This window comes from Melospiza melodia, chromosome 12, assembly GCF_035770615.1.
Source record: "Melospiza melodia melodia isolate bMelMel2 chromosome 12, bMelMel2.pri, whole genome shotgun sequence".
NCBI lineage: Eukaryota > Metazoa > Chordata > Aves > Passeriformes > Passerellidae > Melospiza > Melospiza melodia.
In genome coordinates, this window is record NC_086205.1 from 19,797,391 (window position 1) to 19,820,235 (window position 22,845).

At 41.7% G+C, this 22,845-nt stretch overlaps 1 protein-coding gene across 5 annotated transcripts in view; it reads right to left on the minus strand.

Moving 5' to 3' along the window:
• The window catches only part of ABCC5 (ATP binding cassette subfamily C member 5), a 66,705-nt gene extending 44,448 nt beyond the window's left edge, over positions 1–22,257 (minus strand). For 2 of the 5 annotated variants that reach the window (XM_063167149.1, XM_063167144.1), the window contains exons 1-10: positions 22,156–22,257; positions 20,781–20,955; positions 9,251–9,411; positions 8,850–9,005; positions 8,008–8,155; positions 3,133–3,366; positions 2,851–3,024; positions 1,392–1,539; positions 783–931; positions 102–209 (exon numbers count right to left, since the gene is read on the minus strand). In XM_063167149.1, coding sequence (XP_063023219.1) covers positions 102–209; positions 783–931; positions 1,392–1,539; positions 2,851–3,024; positions 3,133–3,366; positions 8,008–8,155; positions 8,850–9,005; positions 9,251–9,411; positions 20,781–20,909 — 1,407 coding nt within the window. In that variant the 5' untranslated portion in view covers positions 20,910–20,955; positions 22,156–22,257. Of the gene's footprint in view, positions 1–101; positions 210–782; positions 932–1,391; positions 1,540–2,850; positions 3,025–3,132; positions 3,367–8,007; positions 8,156–8,849; positions 9,006–9,250; positions 9,412–20,780; positions 20,956–21,528; positions 21,596–22,155 lie in introns of those variants that run through there. The other 3 variants (XM_063167143.1, XM_063167145.1, XM_063167146.1) reach the window with 3 other exon arrangements.
• Positions 22,258–22,845: the final 588 nt, after the last annotated feature.

A 22,845-nucleotide genomic window follows, 5' to 3' on the forward strand; every position in this document is an offset into this window, starting at 1 on the left:
CATTAAAATCATGTTACCTTCCAAGTGTTCCCTTTGCATCTACTGAACACATACAACACTCCACACTTACAGAGAAAATGTGAGGCCAAATGACTGCTTACCTTAAATCTGTCAACAGAAACAGATGCCTCAGACAGAGACTTCACTGAGAACGGAGTTACTTTGAGAGCAAAAGTCATTGAGTTAAAGACAGTGACCACTGTGAATGCCTAAAAGTGAGACAAGGAAAATAATCACACTTGGATGCAACATTCTAACAGCTCCAGCCTTCTAAAAGCTGAAATGGCACAGCAGCAAGTCAAAACCATAGAAAAGGCCCAGTCCAAGAACAACCATTTAAATATTCAACATATTCTCAAACAGCAAATCTACCCAACTCCTTCTCTAGTGCTTTTAACAGACCATGACAACTTGTTCTGTTTGCAGGTCAAATTCCACATTAACCTACTAGAAGGCACAAATTCACATCCTATTTTTAGACATTTGTGCTGTTTGCATCCAAGCATACTGCAAAACAAAAACATCCAGTAATCCCCAACACCCCATCCAAACAGGAGCACTTATTTATATTCAGCCCAAAACCTGTTCTGAGGAAGGTCAGGACAAAAGAGCACGGAGAGCCTTTTTGTGCAAAATATAAGACTCCACCTGCTGCTGTCACAGCCATAATTCACTTCTGTGAGCCAGGACACAGCCTGACCACATGGGCACAGCCACACAAGAAATGGCTCAGCACAAAAGCTACAGAAGCAAAAGCATAAAGAATATTTCCAACAGCTTACCTGAGCTGCTGTAAGGTCATAGCCAAGGATCATATGGACAGAAAAGGTCACCACACTGGCAATGACAACAACAATGGGAGCCACTCCCACAGTGATGCTCTGGAAGTAGCCTGCACGCTCCAAGATTTTGCGTTCCTCCTCACGAATTTCTAGAGATACCAAGAGGGGCACCACATTTGAACTGAGATTCAGGGGGTACATACACAAAACAGATAGCATAGCACTATAAACAGTGAGTAAGAGGCCTAACTCTACCCTTTAGTTGTTATCACATTATAAACATTCTCAAAGGAAAGTAATTATAGAGGAGGAAACTATAATGGTCTAATCTCCACACAAATATAGGGATTTTTTAAGTGATAAAAGAGGAAGAAAATGGAAAAACTTAAAATTTGTGTCATGCCACAAACATCATTACAGCAGAAGGTGAAATTTTAGAAGCAGGTCTGTTTGTCCAACCCACTGTGCATAACAGAGAGGAGTCTGAAGGATGACAGTTCTTACACTGCTTGTACAGCAGCACCTACAGCACAAAGTCAGGATGCACCAGGCTACAAAGCAGTGGGGCATCTGCAGCAAAGGAGACATTCACAGACTGTGGGAACTCACTTTGAACATTCTGAGAAAATGGTTTCACCCAGGCATACATTTTAATGAATTTAATGTAATTAAGAACTTCATTCATCTTTTGCACACGTTCATCTGTTGTTGCTACACATTTTCTTCTGAAATAAGCTGTGAGGCGTGACACAAACATCTGAAACAAAAAACACCATGAAACATTAATGGCAACTCAGGAAAAGCAAGTACCTTAAATTCCTAATTACCAGAGAAAATGAATTTTTAATCTGAAAAGGGGATTCAGGGATAGGGCCAGGAAACTGCTGCCCTAACATAAAACTCAGGCTGGGAACATCATTCATTTCCTCCTGCCCCAAGCACCAGACCTGTGAGAGCAAATTTCAATAAAAATTTGAGAGAATAAAGGTGTGCACTTTTACCAGTATTGATTAGTACTAGTTCAGTTAAAGTTTCTGAAGCACAAAGTTAACCTGAAGACACATGAAGCTGACCCCCACTTTAGCCAGACTTTTAACCTGATTCTGTAAGGCAAATCAGGACTTTGCCCAGTCAGATCAATTTCTCATCCATGCCAGTGTTATGAAGGCAGTAAAACAGTTTTTACTATTTTTACTAAACTAATCTAAAACCAGAAAGTTGTGTTTGATGTGTTTGAAAGTATCTGCTACTCTTACATTCATCCCATTCCTGGTCTGAAATTCAAACCTAACACACTACTTCAGGAAGTCTTAGCTCCTTGCCTTTCTTCACACACCTGCAAACTCTTTTGAAGTCTCCATCAATAAAGGAGGACTGCTGGAAAGAACTGGAAAACATGTTCAAACTCCGCTCCTCATTCCCCTCTAAAATGCAACTCCCACTACATAATCCTTACTTTTAGCCAGATAAATTGGACCACAGTGAACCTCACAGTATTCAGCCTCCATGGTTTATAACACATGTATTACGAACACAGTGACAAATCTCCAGTAGTCTTACAGACATTTTATAGGCAAGAAGATTTTGGCTTAAACTAGCCCATTTCACAGCTCAGCAGAAGCAGGAGTATCTCATCAAGAAGATGTGGTCTTTTTCAGCATCTTGCATTGAGTCAAGAAATCAAAGAACACTGCTTATGCAACACTGAGCACCCATACACAAGCTAGAGGCCCTCATATCTTTCCAACATCAATCACAAGCACCTTAATATTCTGTAGTTTCATTTAGCTATGAATATTAGTCTCAGCCAGATCTATCAGCTTTCCCATCCCCATTTTCTAATTTTATCACTTTGAGCTTCCTGATTCCATATTTCTGCTTCATATACTATCTTGTAAATGCCTTCAATGAAGTGCAATGCCATAAACTGGCCAAACCTTTCTGGCTATCTGCTTTCTGCAATGCCATCAACTGGCTAAACCTAGCACATTTCGCTATCTTCTATTCAGAACTATACATTTGTCTGGCCTAAGAAAAATGAAGTAACTCTTAACTCTTTCCAACTCACCATTGCTGGGTAGAAGAGGATGAAAACAGCAGATCCCAAGAAGCCTGTTGGACCCAGAATAATCACATTATAAACCATTCCCAAGATGGCCACAATAGGGCCCCCAGCCAGCAAACTGCCAACTGCTGCAGCTTCAAACATCCTCTGACCATCATTGGAGCAAACATTTATGAGCTGAAAAACAGAACAGATAATTTAGATTTATGGCACAGCTCATTCTCAAAGGAATGTATTACACATCCCTTTTCACATTGCCATTTCCAAAACAAGGCTGCAGCTTACCTCTCCAAGAGATTTCTCCTTGATGTTCTTCAGCTTAAGGATTTTCTTGAAGGCCATGGTCAGGACAGCCCCGCGCAGTCTGACCCCCGTGCGATAGTTGAGCGCCCAGGTTAGTGCCAGGGACCACGATCGCACCACTTCCGTCATAAAGATGCCAAAAACTAAAAACAAGCTGTACTGCAGGTTGGACTCACTCTGCTGGGTATACTCCAAGAGGTGTTTCACAACGAAGGCCTACAGGAAGAAATGCAAGCTTGCATGAACACCCCATCGCCCCAGAAGACCATACAACAACTTTATGTTAAGTTAGAAATAAGTAGGCTACTTTGCTTTTAAAAGAGCCATTTGAAATAGAAAGCATCTTCTTTCCAGAAGTAAAAGGTGTCAATACAAGAAGTACTGTAACACAAGCCCTGCTGAGAGCCAAGCACTGAGTCAAATTTAGTAAGTAAAGAGAGTTTAATTTGGAACCATATTCCTTGCAGCACGCTCCTAATCCTCCGTGTCTTCTAACTTAACATAAATGTGTCAGTTAGCTGAAAGCAATGCATTATCATATAGAAGAGTTTTAAAATATAGTCACTACTTATACATCTGCACACATTAAGAAACATTCCTTTACGTGACATTAAGACCTTTTTTATTTTATCTTTGGTTTGCTTCAAACGTGCTTATTTGATAAAAAGGAACAATGTACCTACAGTTGTAGAGGGGAAGAGTGAGAAGGACATTTGCAAAACATTCCTGGAAATAAACATCAGCAGTTTAATAGTAAAGAAAAAAACAAGCAGAACGCACAAGGTATGCAATACCACAAATCATTGGGGATGGGGAGGAAAAAAAAAAAAAAGACAAAAAAATTAACCATTCAATCCCTCCCCATACCCTCTTCCCACAAGAACATAAACACTTTACCTCAGGAATCACATTTCAAACATCACCTGCAGAAAGAAGACAGCCCCCAGAACCACCAATTCCCAACTCCAGTTCTTTGTGTTCCAATGGCACAATATAACATCATACAATTCACAACCACCAGCATTAAATATCATTAACTGTGAAACAATAGGCTTTTATTTGAAATGAATCGTCATCTTAAATAGTAACAACTCAAAAACACTATACAACAGGTAGACCATTGTATAAACATACAATCTGCACATACAGGATAATTATAAAGGGCTAATATCTAACAGTCAGTCTTAGCTTCTAGCAAATTAGATTTAGATCTATATACAAAATTATAAAGATACAAAAACAGAATGGTATTTGTTCATGGAGTCCAAAAGAAGTCAAACTTGAAGGTACCAACAGAGGAGGTTTCTGAGGCTGCACAAATTCTGAAATGTGGTTTTGAAAGTATCCTACAGTAAGGCTTCACAGACACCAAGAGACTTCCTAGAGAGCTTTTCAACAAATGATGTTTTAAAATACTGGTGCTTTCGATATACTAGCACGGAGTAGAGAATTACCTTTGCACACAAGAAAAAAAAATCAACAAAAAATCTGAGACCAAACAAAATATTTGAGAAGCCTTTCACATCATAGTCCGTTGAAGTCCTCTTGGCTAAATCATGTTTTGCAAGTAGGAGTTCAATATAGTTTGAAGAGAGGAAAAAAACAAAACCCCACAACTCCAGCAAAGGTTTTGATAGCTACAGCCCAGCACCAAATAACAAAAAAAAGGAGATCAAATTCATCTGTTCAGAGGAAAATAATTCTGTACATCAGAACCAAGGAAACATGCTGTAAATAATTTTGCTCTTTTTCACAGGTGTGAATTAAAGCCAGATGTCCATCAGATTTCTAGAATGGCCACTGAGAAAATTTACATACCGACCACTGAACAAATGTGAGGAGCTCACATTCACAGATCTATTGCGTTCCAACTTTCTCCTGATTGGATTTAATTTTACATCAACTGTTTGGATCACAACTGCATACAGTTGCTCTGCAGTTACTGTGGAGATTACTGACTTCTTTTTCCAGTATTCAATCCAACATATGCAACTGAGTCACTGAGCAATTGGGGTGAAAATCCCCCTTTTTCCTCACGAGCTGTAACTCAGCATGGTCGCAGACTGCAAGCATTTTCTCACACACCACAGCATTGCTGAAAGTCTCCAAGAGAGGATGTATAAAGATAGCAGATGTTTCCTGGGGTCTCATTCCTCCCAAAACTTTAGTGCAATTTTGCAGCACTATTTTATAGATTCAGCATCTCCAATGATGAAATAGAGACCAGCTTACATTATACCCCAATTTATTTTTGTTCCGGAAGAAAGAAAAGAGGAAACAGCAGATTAAAGAATTTTGAAAAGGGAGGGGAAAAAAGTCACAGAAAATTAACATTTACATCTGAACAAGTACTATTCAAATTCATATTAGTTTAATGAAAAGAATCCAGCATAAAGTTATTTACAAAACAAAAACATTACAGCATATAAACTAATCTAAGGGGGGAAAGAGCTCCTGTGGCTATTACCGTAGTAGTTGGTACAAGCTGCTGGGCTGTCGTAAGCATTCCCATGGAATAAACATTACCTTACCTTTGCTCTTGGCGGTGGCTCTGGCCAGCAGGAATGCCTCATCCTGACGCAGAAAACAGCCATCCTGAAAATGCTGAAGAACAGCTTCTGTCACTGGTCCCACTGCAGTGCCGGCGTCCCTGCTGCAGCCAGCGCGCCACGGCACGGGGCAGGCTGCAGCTGGAGCCAACGGGGAAACTGGAACACTTACCTCCCACAGCTTACCACTCCCCCCTCCAGTAACTGACCAAAGTGTCAAGCTGTGCTCCACTAAAATAGCAACTTTCCCCATCTCCCAAATGGGAAGAATAGCTCTGAACAGTAGCAAACAGGTACATTGTTCAGACCTGGAGTTAAACCAATTATGTTTAGTAATGAAGAAACCTCTTTGCTCCTCCACCAGAACTTGGAAGTTTTGGTAGCTGATCAAATAGTAGCAAGTATTTATTTGAGATAAATAATATATCACCTATACTATTACATTCTGATGGTTATTACAAGGCACTCTGACACATGCAGCTGACTCATCAGGTTATAGGTTTAGATTCTGGGCCAGATGCAAAATGTATCAAAATAAAAAAAGAGGAAGACCCTTGAAGGATCTGATACCAAAAAAAGCCACCCAACCAAAGCAAAAGAGTCCACACAGGAAGTCTGGAACAACTCCTTTCCAGTTATAACCATCACAATGCTCATTAGCAAAGCCACAGGCCATTTGCTAGCATTAAAATTTTTGAAGTTTAATATAGTGTTTAACTCCACTTTTATATTTTTCCTCCAATACATGAGGTCAAGTCAAGTGCTTTTCCTGATCTCCCTTCTCACCTTCAGGTGACTGAAAGGGTGTAAGACTACAAGAAAGCACTGATACATCTGAGGAGACAGCATAGGCATATCCCTGAGGCATGCCATTTTTAAAAACAGGGAGGAGGGATGGTAAAGACCTAATTTCATGCCAAATGGTAGAACCAAAAATGAATTGGGCCTTATTCAGAAAAATGAATAAGGTTGTCTGTAAATGGGCAACTGTCTGTAGATAATTTAAAGTTACCCATATCAAGCATCAATTGCAGCAGCAGTCCCCAACATAATCAAGCTGGTTTTCTCCTTTTCCCTCTGGCTCTCTCTCATTCAGCAGTTTGGCTGAGACAAATTGAGACCATTACACTACAGAAATTAGGGGTAACCCTGCTGCAAGTTCTTTGCTAAAGATAAAAGCAGCTCCTCAAGCCCTGTAGTGAAACAATGACAGAAGCTCTTCTTGGGAAAAGCTAGTGCTGTTAAAACCTTAATCATAATTTATTGTTAATTAACAAAGCATGTTCATGTATTTTATAATAAAGACAAGTATAAAATATTACAAAGAGAACAATACCACAGAAACATTCATCGTTATTCATATTACATGAAACAAGGCAAACTTTAAGAAGACTTAAAAAAAAACCAGAACATCATTTTTTGATAAGACATTGAAAAGCAGGAAAACATCTTAAAAAGACATTTCACCTAACAGTGCACCCAAGTGTACTTACCCAAGAAATGAACCTCCAGCTTACCAGCACACTGAAACGTGTACTACTAGCAGTAATACTGCTCCTACTCCTCAAGGGAAATGTGTAGAGAATAAATTTAGTCAAAATTTCAACTTTAAATCTGCACAGCATGTGCAACAAACAGGTGACAAAAAATGGTGTGAATGTCAAGTCCCATGTTGTTATCTTCAATAACGACCCTCAGCAACAAACAGCAGTCGTTCCTAGAGGCAACAACGTTTTCTAACACTTCTACCTGAAACCTGTCTGGCCATTCTGTGTAGGATCAGTAAAGACTATGCCCACAGGCTTCTTGAGACCTGCTCACATTAGTTTTTAAGCAGTGTTCTCAGAATTGTTTCGGTCCGCTTCTCGAAGATGCCAATAATTTCAGATTAGGGTTTTATCAAACTGAATTTTATTCCAAGATAAGTTTACAGAATTTCAAAGAGAAAAACAATAAGAAGACCTGCACATAAGAATCTTATGAAAAAAGCAAGTTATGCAGTTAAGCTTATACAGTTAGGGAAGAACTTTAAACTATACTCAAAACCAAAGAGAAAAAACAAAGTCCATTTCCTCCAGGATACCTAAACTCCCCCTCCCTTCCCCAAGAACTTGCCTGGGTATTCAGCAACTGATCCATCAGCTGTAGGAATCCTATCTTGGATTATTGAATTGCTCTGGAATTTTACCCCAAAATTTCTAGCTAGTCAAAACGTTTAAGTGATTCTGCAATGAAACCTTAAGATTTTACAGTTGGCCATGAGATGGAGCCCTCTGGGGTTGTTAAAAAAAGGATGGATATTACTTACTGGTCCACTGAAACCCGCAAGCTGCGTGATCATCAGACACACTATGGAAAGGATGAGCCTGGTGCGGCAGAAAATCCACACAACCCTCCGGAGAGAAGCATCATCAGGCCCATTTTCTTGTAGTTCTTCCTGCCACAATCTTTCCAGCCTAATAAAAACAGAAGATTTATGACATTTATTCATGCCATAAATTTTTCACTGTGGGAGAAGGTAGAGTCTCATACATACTTCTTTGTTAAAACTCTAAGTGCTTCCTAGCTCAGAACAACAAAAAGTAATACTAAGATAAATAAATACATTCTGTGAGGTAAAGAGACATATCTATGTAGTGTTACTTCCATAGGACAGAGGGATGAAAAACACAGTGCTTTTTCTTTGCCTGGAGTTTCTTTGGCAGTCTTAATATACTGACAGTCTCTCTGCTGAACTGACTGAAGACTGCAGAGTCAAAACCTCAAGAAATTCTCATTAACCATAGAAGGTAAGCCTGATCAGAAGATCTGATCCACATTTAAGTCACCTTGCTACTGACAGTATCATTTCTCATTTTAGCACAAGAATTTTTCACTGTAGCCTTGAGAATAATCTGGTTTTCTATTAAAACAAATTTTTAAGACATGCAAAATCAGAATAATTCTAAGACGCTCCTAAAGATATAATCCCCTAATTTCACTGAAATTGACAAGGCTACAGAAACTCTGCTGAATGAGAAAACTGTCTCTGAAAGATGGAAGTGAAATCCACCATTCTGAAAAAGGCAAAACAAAATGTCTCGCCATTGCCTGCACGTAATAACATAATAAATGGAAACAAGAAAATAATAATGAAATACATGTCTTCACCTTCTGCAGTTGACATCTGAAGACTCATGCCTTGATAAAGACCACACATCATCCATAAACAATTCCCCTTTCTTGTATGCTCTGTGGGCCAAAGGAGTGAGCCAGGAGAAGGTCATGGAGGAAAAAAGCCCAGCATTATCAACCGGGTGCTGGTGTCTAAAAGAATTAAAGAAAAATCACAAACAAATGAAAAAGGAAACAGGAAATGTCAATCTTCCAGAAAAACAAAGCCTCCTCTCATTGAAAGCACTCAGAGTACCAAATGGTCCATGCCAGCCACACTTGCTAAACAAATTCTGATGTTTCCAGTACCAGTCAGCAGACCTACATCTGCAATTCTGCTTTGTCACTGGTTTGAAAAGCAAATGCTGTATGAGTTCTGTGGTAGCCTAAAGACGTACTTGGAAGTGGTCCGTATGGGTTTCAGTGCATTCAGACCATGGTGGTATTTGCCCTTGTGATGCTCTTCATCCAGCATTCTCAGCTGGGAATGCACAGAGATGTCCAGTGGCAGGCCCTCTGCCCGAGCTGCTGCTTCCAAGGCATCCTGGCATTCAATCTGCTTTTACAAGAAAGACAACAGATTCAGACTTCAAAACTACATTTGAAGTCCATGACTCCCATCTCCAGCAATTTTGCACCTCTTTCTTCTGCAAATTATTGTGCAACACTCACAGTCATTTCAATGTCTTAGACCACAGGCTTCATCCTGGCAGCAAAGTCATGGAAGGCACAGTTTCTAGATCTGTGTTAGACTGCTGCATTTGTAAAACAAATCAGTACCAGTATTGCACCAGTGCATTCAAAGGATAAATGGATAGACCAGACTAATCCTGCCACAGGGAATACTATAGAGAAAGATTACAACATCAAGTACCTATGACATTAGCTCAGGAAATCAATGACTGGCTTATGCAGTAAAATTAAGACATTTCCTTGATGAATTTACACCCTCTTAGTATAATTTAGATATTCTTAGCCACAGAAAATACAAAGTATTTTCAGAATTCTACTAAAGTCTCTTCTTCAAAACCACTTTAGATTAAATTTAAAAAACCAAATACACACTAAGTAGAATTGTACTTACTTTTATCACGTTTCCTGTTTTTTTCTCTTTTTCCCTAATCTAAATGTAACAAAAATGACAATTTTTTTTCTCTGCTCCCAGGCACAGTTTCTCAATGGCTCAGCAACTTTGGTAACAGCCACTTACTTAAAAGGCAAGCCTTATCTCGGGGAGGGTTTCCACAGCCCCAGGGAAAGGCAGGCTTAAATGCTAATCCAAGCAGAGGAACAGCAGTGATACAGGATAGTCAAAATGTTGCAAAGTTCAAACAAATCTTTTGGCGAGCAGCCAGATGTGGCAAAAGTTCATGAGGAGATGAGCCTGTTATCTGTACTGGCAGAGGGCCCTTGACTGGTTCTGCTAACTTGATGTGCCATTTATTGCTGAACCACGTTACGTGCTTGTATTCCAGTTTATTGCACCTGTGCTACTTTGTAGGGAAAAAAAATTCTGAGGTAAAAATCTTCCTGAAGGTCTTACAAAGATACTATCATTCTACCTTTATTAGTTGACCTATCAGAGCCAAGTTAGCTTGTTTCCTTGAAAAGAAACAACTGCGATGCATTGTAGCCTCCTACACAGATTAAATGCAAACACTTGGTTCCTGACTTCCAAGTCATGTAACTGTTTTTGGAAGTGTCACCATTTACCATGGTCTTGGTACCATGTTAACATGTAATAGTACAGCACACTAAGACACTATTTCCACCCATGAGAAGGATAAGAACAGGAAACTGAAAATGTCATTAATCTGTCCCTTATTTACTTAACCAAAGTACTTAAACAGTGCCTAAGCATGGTGTCAACAATCCATGGTTCTATCTCAAAAAACATATTTGCTAAGCTATCACCTAAAGCTATGGGAAGAAAAGATAGTCAAATAACACAGAAACAAAAGAATATTAAAACCTTATGACACATAGAGTGACTCAAAATACACAGTACTTGAAATCTGAATTAAAAGACTTTTCACTCAATTTATATTAAATTACTGACTCACTAAGGCAACACTGTCTTACTAAACCTATGCAAATTAGCATTAATAAGGGACCTGCCATAAACGTCCCAAAGGAGTCAGTAGCAGGGAAGAGTTCTGCACCACCTCTTTTCTGGATACAGCAGAGGAATTTTTAACTGGTTTGTTGTGTTACCCCCACAAGAGGCCCAGGGCAGATTTGCCCAAACATCTTGTTGCTGATAACACACTTGTTTCTAAGTGATGCCATAAACTAGTTGTATAAACACTGATTTTCAGAGCACACCAAAAAAGTGCCTATAAGTAAAAAAAAATCTTCCAAAACAGAAAACACTATGTTGATGAGCATAAAAATAGATTCACCCACTTAGAAACAAGAATAGCTTTTTAATAAGTAAGCACAATTGCAAGGGGTTTAGGCAGTCCAAAGATAATATTCATAAACAATCACTGTGAAAAATAATTAAACTCTTCAGAGCTGCTCAAGAGTTCTCTCAGCAAATGTGGAAAAGCTGGATTGATAAAGACAAGGGCACTGCCTTTATGATGTCTTGCCATAGAGACAAACACAACCACACTGAGAGCACAGCTCATCTCCATCTTGGTGAGATTGTCAAAATCCCACATCCCTACCAAGAAACAAATGCATCACACCACTGTACAATTCGGATTTAAGAACAACTCCAGAGTTCTGTGTAGTTCTCTGAAGATTAGAAAATCTTCAAAGCAGAGTTTATCAGGAAGAAGTGAGGCTCCTAAGTTGTTCTACAGTGTACTTCAGGAACAAAAGACTGAAGTAAAAAAACCAAAACAACCCCAACGCTTAATTTAGGTTTCTGATTAGGTTTTCTGATTGCCTTCATGTGTGCACAGTTTTCTTGGAAACCAATGCCTTGAGACGTTACTAATGTGCTACAACAGGCTCCAGCTCTGCTCTTGAAATAAATGTCTAATAAACATAAAAAATAAATTAAAATGCACTTTTTCTAATTCATCAACTTATTAATATGCCAAAACAAGCAATTAAATGAGTGATACAACATGGTACTGATAACTCCAAAGAAATGCTCACAGAAACAAAACAAGTCTAAATCAGATATTGCTAACTGGGAGAGGAAGATTCAATCAGACATGCATTGAGAAACAGCAGATGACTACTCAGCACCACCAAAAGGTCAAAAAAATGAAGAATTATTACAAAAGACAAAAAGGATAAAGCTGAAAACATTAGCATAACACTTAAAAAACCCTAGGGTTTGCACCCTTTTTGAACACCAGACTATGCCTCTTGTCACTTCAGTTCAAAAAGGGTATTATACTTAAACTTACTTTCCTTGAGCAGTAATAACAATGGGGCTTGGAATAGCATAAACTTAAGATTTTTCAGCTGGATAGATAAAAGGAATAAAGGTACAGGTATTTGAGAGGTACATAAAGCCTGAAGAAAGAGAACTAGAGAATCTGATATGTGCGTACAACCCAAACCCCCCAAAGAGCTTTGTCCCTTCTTCCCCAAGGAAGAACACCTTCCAGGGCTCAAATCACAGCAGGGAAGAAGCTGCATCTCTTCTGGTCCTACCAGCAGCTGACAGGAAACTAGAACAGACCTGTAGCTACTTTTTAAATAATCCTTGCAGCTGACATAGAATACTAAAGCTACTGTGGTTGAATTATTATTACAGAGTTAAAATTGTTTGATTTAAGTTGTAAAGGTCTCTGAGCTGGCAACACTGCAGAACAGAACTCCTATCTCTTGCACTTAGCAGCCAGAGCTCAGCAGGCTTCCTCATGCCTTTAAAGTTCCCAGCAAGGAGAGGCAAATGGGAAACCTAGAGACCAGAAGAGCAGAGCTCAGAAATAGGTGGGCATGTGATGAGAAATAATTCCATCACCAGATCTGCTCAGAGCTTAAAGCATTCACCATTTTACAACTCCAGGATGAAGAGCAATTTAAAAATATTTAAAGACTTCATTAAAAGATTGGTGTTACAAAACAAGATTAGTGATTTGCTTGTATGGACTGGGGAAGGGAAGCAACGAACCAACTGTTCCATTTAGCTTAAGCACAACTAAAAAAAAAACCAGAGTCTAGGAAAAGATCCTCTGAAGTATTAATTACATTCTTCCCAGAAATTCCTCTGGGTCCAAGAATACCTCCACAAAGGAGTAAAGGGTATATACACTGCTTCTGCAGGTAGCACAGGCAACCCCTAAAGCATTGTCCAGACTGCAAATCATCAAACCCCAGAGCATCTGAAAATCAAATAGGTTTGCAGGTCCAAGCATTGTCGAGTCCGCAGCTGCTCGGTGAAGCAGCAATGCACCATGAACTTTATGGTCTACTAAGACAATTCTCCTTTCACTGGATTTGATGCAATACACAATCTATAAAAATATTAACAAGGGGATTTGCAGCATTAGGCTCCCAGCCTTCTCTGTAGCTAGGATACTTTATAATACCCTGCCTGATTAAAACATGAGCCTATTTAAGACTAGTTTGGTGTATCATCCACTCATACCAGCTGTCTCCCTGACGCTGGAGCAACAAGGAGCAGGCACTTGGCTAGATCAGAGACAGTGGGTGTCAGGAAGGAGGCATTGATCCTTTAGGCACCTGCACACATTGACTGCAAAGTACAGACAGCACAGCTGCATTCACACAGCACCAAGGTGAGACCATCAGACAGCGTCAGATGCCTAGAAATTATGGTTACAATTTCCATAGAAGAATCAGATCAAGAAGTCAGAGACTCCATTTTCTTCAACCTCCTGAAAAAGGGGGTATAAATAAAATTTCATGTCTCTGCTGCCTTCTCAGCTTCTGCTACCTGGAAGAACAGCTCTTCACAGCACCTAACACAAAGCCAAATGCAGGAATAAGTACAGCTGCGTCATATTTCGCTTAAAAGATACAAATTAACTGTTGAGAAACATTCTGATTTACCACAACAGTTCAGAGATAGGAAAGCTTGGAGTCTACTTTAACAGTTACATGTGACTTGATTACACCAGATCCGTTGTTACTTTTCTGGGCCAGGATTAGCAGAAGTTGTATTAACACTGGAGTCATGGTTTCAAAGCTAGCCCGGGTTTATGCATCCTCAGGTTAAAGCAGAAGTTTCCCAATAGTGCTTGGTACTGATATCAAGGTTCTGCAGCCAAACAAGGTCAGGCTATGTGCATCTGGTAAGCCTGAGTATTTTAGTCACATATATTGAACACTTTCACTTGAGGCACAAAACGTCCTTGGTGAAGACGGGTGTATCAGCTTCTTACAGGAATATTTCTTATTTTACCTTGCCCTTGAATTCTGGCCAGCATCAGCTTTGAGGTGAGATGTTCTCAACTCTTTCCTAGCAAATCCACTTATTCCTGCAATCCAAGAAATATAGAGTTTGGCATGAAGTGTTTGTTTTAGGACTTTGGAAATGTAGCTGCTATGAATGCATCTGATAAGCAGTGATGCATGTGCTTAGGCTTGTGGTATCCATGAATTCCTGTCTTGTTTTGCATTAAAACCATTATTCGTGATCTTGTAAGCAAAGGTTCTAGGATTCATTCAAAATAAGGCTGCACATTGATCATCCAGCACTGGAACTATATAGCTCATGCACAGTAACAGCAGACTCCTGTGGAATTGTTAATAACCAGCTTTAGAATTGGCAACCCACATGTCTCTGCCTACAAAGATGGGAAACCAACTCCTCACTAAGCAGATCAACCCAACACAGCACAGGCTGAGAATCTGGCTCCTGCCTTGCTCAGGTAAGCTCTGCTCTCCTGAACCACCCCAACACCCTGACATATGCTGGGGGTGTTCTTCAGTAACAATCCTTATTCAGGCCATGCCTAAGCCAGGTCACAATAGAAGCCACACAGGAGAATTTTGTACAGCGCATGGAGCATCCAGGGAGACCTGGAACTTCAACTTCTATTGAGTAGAATCAACAAGTGACAGCAGAAGCCTTGACACCACAGCATTTATCAAGCCTAATACAACAATCTTGTACTGAGCTCACCTTCCTGCACCAACACACACTTCCAAAAGCAAACAGTAAACTAGGACATTCAAACTAAACATCACAGGGCTCTAAACATGTTGACTTTGAAATTCATTAACCTTCATCCTCAAAAACAACTGAAACACAGATTTTGTTTGTGGAACAGCTTGTTTGCTGTCTGTGGCTCAGAGCACAACTGACTGACTATTCCTTATCACTAGGATACAAATTCCCAAAAACTAACAACCATCTCAGTGTCCCAAGACATCAGAACCCCCCACATATATGTGAATTTTAAGTTGCTTCAAGCTAAGTTCACCAATAGTTTGGCATAGATGCAGTGAATATTTCTGGGAACACTTTATAGCTGTACACTGAGTTTCTGAAACAGCCATAGAGCAGAATGTCTGCAGCACTAATATAGAACACCACAATGGAAAAGACACTGCAAGATTTCCTTCACTGATAGCTAATCTACTCCTTACACACTTCTGGTCACAAGCAAGCTGATTTAGAAATCTGCTTTGAACAAAGGAACAGGAACCCACAGTAGTCAAAGACAATACCAGCATGTGGTCAGAGCTGAGGTTTTATGATGTGGCTAAGGCTTGGAAAGAAGATGGCTGTGCACTAGGGAAGGCAGTCACATTCCAAAGGAAGCTGCAAATTATCCAGAATATCACTGTTCCTCTAGAAAATGTCTCTGCCCAGTCACAGACCTCACCTTTTTGCTCCTCCTGTTAAGTGGTATCTCTGATACCATAAACCCCCCTCCAAGTGTCAGATAAACTTTTGATACATGACTGGCTGTGGATATGCTCCTTTCTCAGATGGTGATATGTGCATCTAGGCATGGAGGAGAAGGTAGAGATACCCCTTCTTCAGTGTGGTTAGAGGGTCATCCTAAAGCATACACCAAACAATTCTAGGATCTTCCATCAAGTGATCCTTGACAGAATCACTTGATTCTGTGATTACTGTGTCAGTGACTGCTTTACTAGCAGAACTTCAATGGTAAAACAACAAAACACGACGGTAACCAATATGCTCAGTTCTTTGGGGATATCATGGAATTAATGTATTTTTAGAAAGTACCACCAGTGTTTGCTTCTGCACCTAGTCTGATTGTGTTCAAAGTTCTCAAAAATAATAGAACTGTTGCAAAAAAAGATTTTAAAATTTTGATTTCATTTGACCTGAAAAAGTAAAAAAGTGTTTACTTAGCTATGAAAATATGCAGACACATCCAGCAGCTTCAGCTACAAATAACAGTTTATAGTTAAGCAGTCTAGGACTTGGAAGTGCACAGGCAGAAGCACCCAGGCTACACTCACACCCCTATTTTTAACCTGTTGTTCAGTTGACTCAGACACTTAGATGCTTCAGAGAGGTTGAGGCAGAATTGATCTATTTAAATACTCAGTGATAAATCACTTCAAAGCTATCAGTGCTTGAAGGATTTACATCAGTTCCAACAAGTTCTGATCACATTCCCTGTTGTCTTGGGCAAAAGATGTCAGAAACAAACCTGAAAAACAAGAGATCAAGGTAAGGACAGGAATATTAGTAGGGCTTCTGAGAGCTAAAGTTAGCAACACATTTCCTGCATGTTTGAAGTGATCTCTACAGTTCCCTGGCTGGTGCCTTGAAACACAGCAATTTGCACTTGAGATTCACCACAGATGCAGTCATCATCCTTCAGCAGCAAGAACTTGATCCTGAACAGTACATTTCAGCCAGAGCCAACTACAGCTTGGAGTACAATTTGTAAATAAGTGCTGTAGCATTGTTAACGTGGGAAGTTGAATTCTAAGAATTGAGTTCTCATAAGCTCTGTATATCATAGAAGCAGCTTGTTGTCATATCCTCCTCTATTGTAATGGGGTAGGAAAGCTAAATTCTATTGCTTTCTATTCCATCAAATAAACAAAATCTACATTTGAGACAAGCCAATTCCAAAAGCATTCCAAAAATAAATTATTTCTTTTCCTCATCTGTGATTTTATAGCATATTTCATGGACAGTGGGGTCTGTGCTCTCCAGAATACACTGCTTCCATGAGAAAAACTACATAAAATTACTGCAGATGCAAATTGAAGGGCACAGGCACATTCTGAGAACAGAAAGTCCTAAAGGTGTAAGTACAAATCAATATTTCAAAACATCCCTTAATTATTACTCACTGGTCATGTAACAGCTTTTACAGATGAAGACCACTCACTGCTGTGCTAGGCAGCAAGTGCACCTACAAGTTCTCCAGCAGAGGCATGTCCCCACAACAATAAGCCCAATTAGTGTGGTACTATGCAGGGGGAACATGTAGTTCAGAGTCTTTTGTAAGCTACATTAAGGTCTCCAAAGACTTAAAAATCAATTGTTATCAGAACACACTGCAGACACTTATTCATGAGGTGAATATATATATTCACAAGCTGAATAATTTTTTCTTGAATTTCAGCCCTGAAGCACCTATTTCAAAGGTCCATATTTCTATAGCAACATTCCCATTAAGTGCCAGGAAATGTTGGATTAGTCCTACTTATACTGCAGAATTATTTCAATTATGATTCCAGGAAGCCTATTTGAAAAGCTCCTGTCTTTCAGCGATGTGATCTTTCAAGCTGTGACCAAGCAGCATTTAAGCTTCCAAGGAAAGAATTGCAAGTTCTTTTTCACTATTGTCATGAACACACTTGTGGTAGTTTGAAACAGCATCCTTTCAGCTGGAAATAAACACAAGAATGGAGGTTTCAGGACAGAAAATGGGAAGCTGAATATAACTTTTTGCAACGCAAAGAAGAGAGACACAAAGCTCTGGGACCTTGGCTCAATGGTAAAACAGGTCTTTCGCCTATAAAGATCATGATCAGAAAATCAACTAGACTTGTCTGCTTCAAGTTAAGAAGGATACAGAAAATGCAGCAATATAGGCAACAAAAAACCCAATGAGTCATATTATTGATCAGCCAAATGTACTTGTAGCCCTGCCAGAAGCAGTCATCACCACTGGCCAAGAACCAGTGGCCCTCGACTACTGTCCCCAGAGCACAGAGGATTCAACCTCACCCTGTAAGGGTGCACCATGTTAGCAAGAAGGCCACCTCATGCAGTCAAAGTCTGCTGCACAACAGCCTTAAACTTGCCTTCCACAAAGATCTGAAGTTCATGGTGAAATAACAGCCCACATCTGCTTGCAGCTTGTTCCTGGCAACACAGATCATGCTTACAGCTTAGTCATTTTCTGGTCAACCTAATTCAAATCCTGAGCCAGATTTTCTACAAGAAATTTGAGAGTCACAACATCTCTATTGATGGTACACTGGACCCTGTTGTCCAAGTGAGAGTTCCACTACAGCTTATCTCTCTATCTGAACTGCTGTGGTCCTACCCTTCCTCATCACATCAGCCCTCTGTGGTGTTCTGCCACCAGCTGTGCCAAGTCAATTTGGGCATCTAACCCAATCCAGGTTCCACAAAAGATACAGTAGCAAAGGACAGAGTTCCTTCTCTTCCCTTGAAACACCATTTTCTTCACAGCTTCTACCATTTCCTTACATGCAGGGGGAAAGTGCTTAACCAAACAGACAAAGCTCAGCTTTATGAAAGGGGAGTCTTTGCTCTTCCCTAAGCCAAGTACGCTGCTGAAACCAGAACTTGTTTCAACTAGAAAAGGAAAAACTTCGTACACAAACATGAATGCCTACCTTAGATAAGGTGTTATGAATACCTCTCCTTTTACTTAACCTTAGTATTCTGCAAGCAAGCAGGATTTATCTCACTGACATGTAGCAACAAAGCTGTTTGTGTCTGTGGATTACATACACCCGAGCTGCAAGGGTAGCAAAACAAAAACAGTACAAACGTCTGAGCTAGAAATTAACACAACCTTGGCATACTGAACAAGATAATGGCCAAGTAAAGTGGGAATCCTATCAGAGCCATAAGATGCCATTAGCAAAACAAGTTCAGTTCATTCTTCTACTCAAAGAGAACCAACAAGATAAAGTTCAATGTATGAGCTTGGGTAAGCCCTCCTCTTACATCAGTATTCACAAGTTCACAGAACCCCTGTTTTGCAATCAATTATCTGTGTGTACTACCCTGTAGTCATAGGCAGCATATCAAATGGAATGGGTAAAAGGGTAAAAAAGACCAGCAACAGAGAAGCTGACATGAAGCTGCCTCACAGAGATTTTCATGCCAGGCTGTACAGACATGCAGTGATAAGGAATAGCTGACTTTCAGTCTCCACAAAAGAAAAGAAAAAAAAAAGGGAATAAAAAAATAAAAGTACCCACAAATATGCCGGTTTCATGGTTTCATTTAATTAAAAATCTACAGGTAAGATAAGGCTTGTTTCCTTTAAAAGTTAAATCCTGATTATATGATGCAGACCAAAAGGGAGAGATAACATGCAATGATTACTGCTGAACTCCACTGCCACTGGTCAGGAAACGGAGCTGCCCACCAATGGCATCACTGTTGTCACCAGTAATTTGACAGAGCAGATTTGCTACTGGACAGGGCAGGGTGGGTGGCAAGCCCATGACATCAACATGACAAAAGCCATAAAAACCCACACGGTGGCTCGAGGGCTCGGCTGTGCATCGGTGCCTGCTGTAATGCAATCAGACACCACCTTGCTGAACACGGCAGCAGCACTTGCTGAGTCATAGAGCCTGTGGGGACACTGGAGCTGCAGGGCCTGCAGGCTGCACTCACTGCTGCAGAGCTCAGCTCTCCAATCCCAATCAGCAGAGCAGCCCTGGGAAACCCTCAAACCCACTGAAACAAGGGAGGCTGAAATACAGAGTATCTCAGCAGCTACTGTAACACAGCAAAGATTAAGCCTCTTCAGAGGTCTTCACAATTCCTCCTTACAAATACAGAAAGCTTCCCTGTTTCCAACCCTCTCACAGGCAAACCATGTGGAATGACCAGCAGCACATCTGCAAGGAACTCATCATTGTGAAAAATCAGACAGAAGCACTATTAACTTTATTTGTTTGTCTTGAGAAAAATCTACAGTGTGTATACATGTATATCAGTCCTTGGAGTATTTCAGAAAAGGTCAAGAACAGGATATGCAAGAAAATATTAGCTGCTCTGAATGCTAGCACTGGAATACCTTTAACCTTCTTCAGCTGGCAGAGGTTATTAGTTTCTGACCATATCTTTCATCAGCATGGGTGTTTCCATTTCTCTGAGCCTTTTTCCTAATAGCACTTGGTAGTATATGCACTCTTCCTAGTGAAAACAAGCTTTAAAAATTAGAAGCTCTGAACAATGACAGGCTACCTTTAAGCCAGTGGTTATTTCAAGACCCAGCTCTCAAAATAAACTAGAATTATGATGATACCTCACCAAATTAAATACACAGATGTTCAAGAAAGCCTTCAATAATAATTACTTTCATCTGAGGGGAAAGTAAAAAGTCAAGCTACTAGAGCAAGTTAGACATCTGTTTTAGAAAATTAATCCTTGAAACAACCATGGCATGATTAAGAGTTTTTTCAGCTGCCAGCACTGAATGGTGCATGATTTGTGCCGAGTGCTTCACTGCTCTTCCTTGGTTGTAATGATTCTCTAAAACACAAAGGTTTAAAAAACTTCCTTGATTCACATCAATAGCTGAATACCAGAAAAAAGTTTTGCTCAAATGTTACTGAAAAGCCACACTTAAAAGTGAAAAATGCTTAGTAAGTACTAAGACCTGGTATCAAAATAGCTACAGCACCCTTTGGAATGACCTCTTCCACACAATAGACAATACTCATTATTGACCTTCAATGCAGCAAATCTATATACAGCCAGCACAGCAAAAAGGCTGCTGCATGCAATTTAATAAGCATAAAGACTGCAAAATGAGCAATGAAAAAGAAATTGACCTTAAGTTTAGAATGCTGGAAACTAGGCTCTTCCTGCTCTTCATGCTGCACCGAGTCAGCTCTCTCCCTCACACTCCTATACCCAGGACTGGGTATAATGTACTCTTTTCCTATGTCGATGTCTTTCATCTTCCGTAAACGCCAGGGTTTACACGTGTGCTTTCACCTCAAGTATCTGAAAAACAATTAAATTCCCCTTCATTATGTGCCGTGCCAAATACACCAGTTACTTTTAGTCACCTATTTTTAAAGTTAATTTTCAGAATCAAAATCAATACGCAATAGTAAATGAGTTGTATTACAACAGCGCCGTAATAACGTGGCTTTCAAAGTCCATGCAAGACTAACTTCTCATGAACTAGTTTAAACATACCCTGAGGTAATCAAATAGTACAATGATCCTCAATGCACTAGAGTGCTGTCATAGTTCCTCCCTTAGATCTTTGAAATACAATTATGCAATCTGACAGATTAAAGCAATAGCTACAGCATTTAGCTGAAACTGTGAGAAATTTGCCTGGGAAGACCAAATCCCCAAAATCTTTTGTAAAGAGTTTGAAATTACATATATACAATAATTCATTGGTACAAAGTTTTGCAAAACCAATCTCTCTGGAGAGATCACTTAATAACATTAGTCGGTAGAAACACTCTGGAGAAAACTGTGTCTCTTTTCCATAGCATTGCTCACTTACTCCATAGGCTTGAGCTATAATTAAGTACAGACATGCACAGGAATGAGTCACACCTTCAGTGCTGCAGGTTTCCACCCAGTCTATCAAACTGCACTGAAAGGTCAGAAGGAGAACCAGAGCCTGGAAGACAAAAATCACTCCACTCTGCGAGACCCTGTTTTACAACTCAGTTTTATCGCATTCTGCCACCCGCCTGCAACTAAGGCGATGGGAGACGCCTGCCTGCGCTACTGTGGTCAGACTGCACCAGCGGCTCTGCCGGGCTGCGCGGGGCTGCCAGGGCTCCGCCGCTGCAGCATCTCTCATCTCTCCCCGCCGAGAGCGCCGCGGGGCGGGGATGCTGCACCGCGGGCTCCGCGCCCCGCCCGCGGCAGGGATGCGGGACAGCCCCCCCCGCCGGACACCCCCCAGCAGCCCGGGGGAGCCCCCTCCGCTCTTCCCCGGCCCCCCCGTGTCTCCGCCGCACTGCCGCAAGCACGGGAGCCGCCCCGCCCAGGGACAGGTGCGCCCGGCTGCAGCCGGGGCGGGACAGAGCGCGGCGGGAGAGGGCACCGCGCAGCCCCTTCACCGGGGGCGAGCTGAGAGGGCTGCTCGGCCGGGCTCCTGACAGGAGAGGGGACAGCAAAGCCGCCTCCTCACCACACCGAGGCTCGCTCGTCCCCAGCACCAGCCGCACTCACCTCCGCCCGCCGACGGCCCCGCCGCAGCTTCTCCGCTCCGCGGCCGCAAACCCAAACAACGCCGCTTATAGCGGTTCCGGCGTCCCCACTGCGCCTGCGGGCGGGCGCTGCGGCGGCCGCTCCTTCCTGGTGCCCCACGGGAGATGTAGTCCGCTCCTCAGACCTAGGCACTCCTTCGCTGCTGATAGTGAACTACATTTCCCTCAAGACCCCGCGCGGGCCGGCTCCGTTTGGCCGCGCCCCCGTCCCGCCGCGCCCCGCCCAGCCCCGTCCCGCCGCGGCTGCCGCAGCGTGGGGGGTCTGGAACGTTCGCCGCCCGCCGGGGCGGCCCTGCGGCGGGGCGGGCGCACCGGGGCACCGCGCTTTGGCGCTCCTCGCCGCTCGGGAGGGCAGCCCCGCAATGCAATGCAGTGCAGTGTAACGCAACGCAGCAGAACGCACTACCTGCTGAGCCGTGCCGTACCGTGCGGTACCGTGCAGTGCGGGAAGGACGGGTCCTTCCACCGAGCCAGTGCCCGTGGGAAGAATCGGGGTCCGCTCTGTTCGGACACCGCCCGCAGAGCCGAAGGGCTGGCTCGATGCTGGAGAGGGCGAGCGGTGTCTCGGTTCCCTCCCGGCAGCGGGGGTGCCGCCGGGCGCTGCCCGGTGTGGCGGACACAGCAGCGGCTGCGGCCTCGGTGTCCGCCCCTC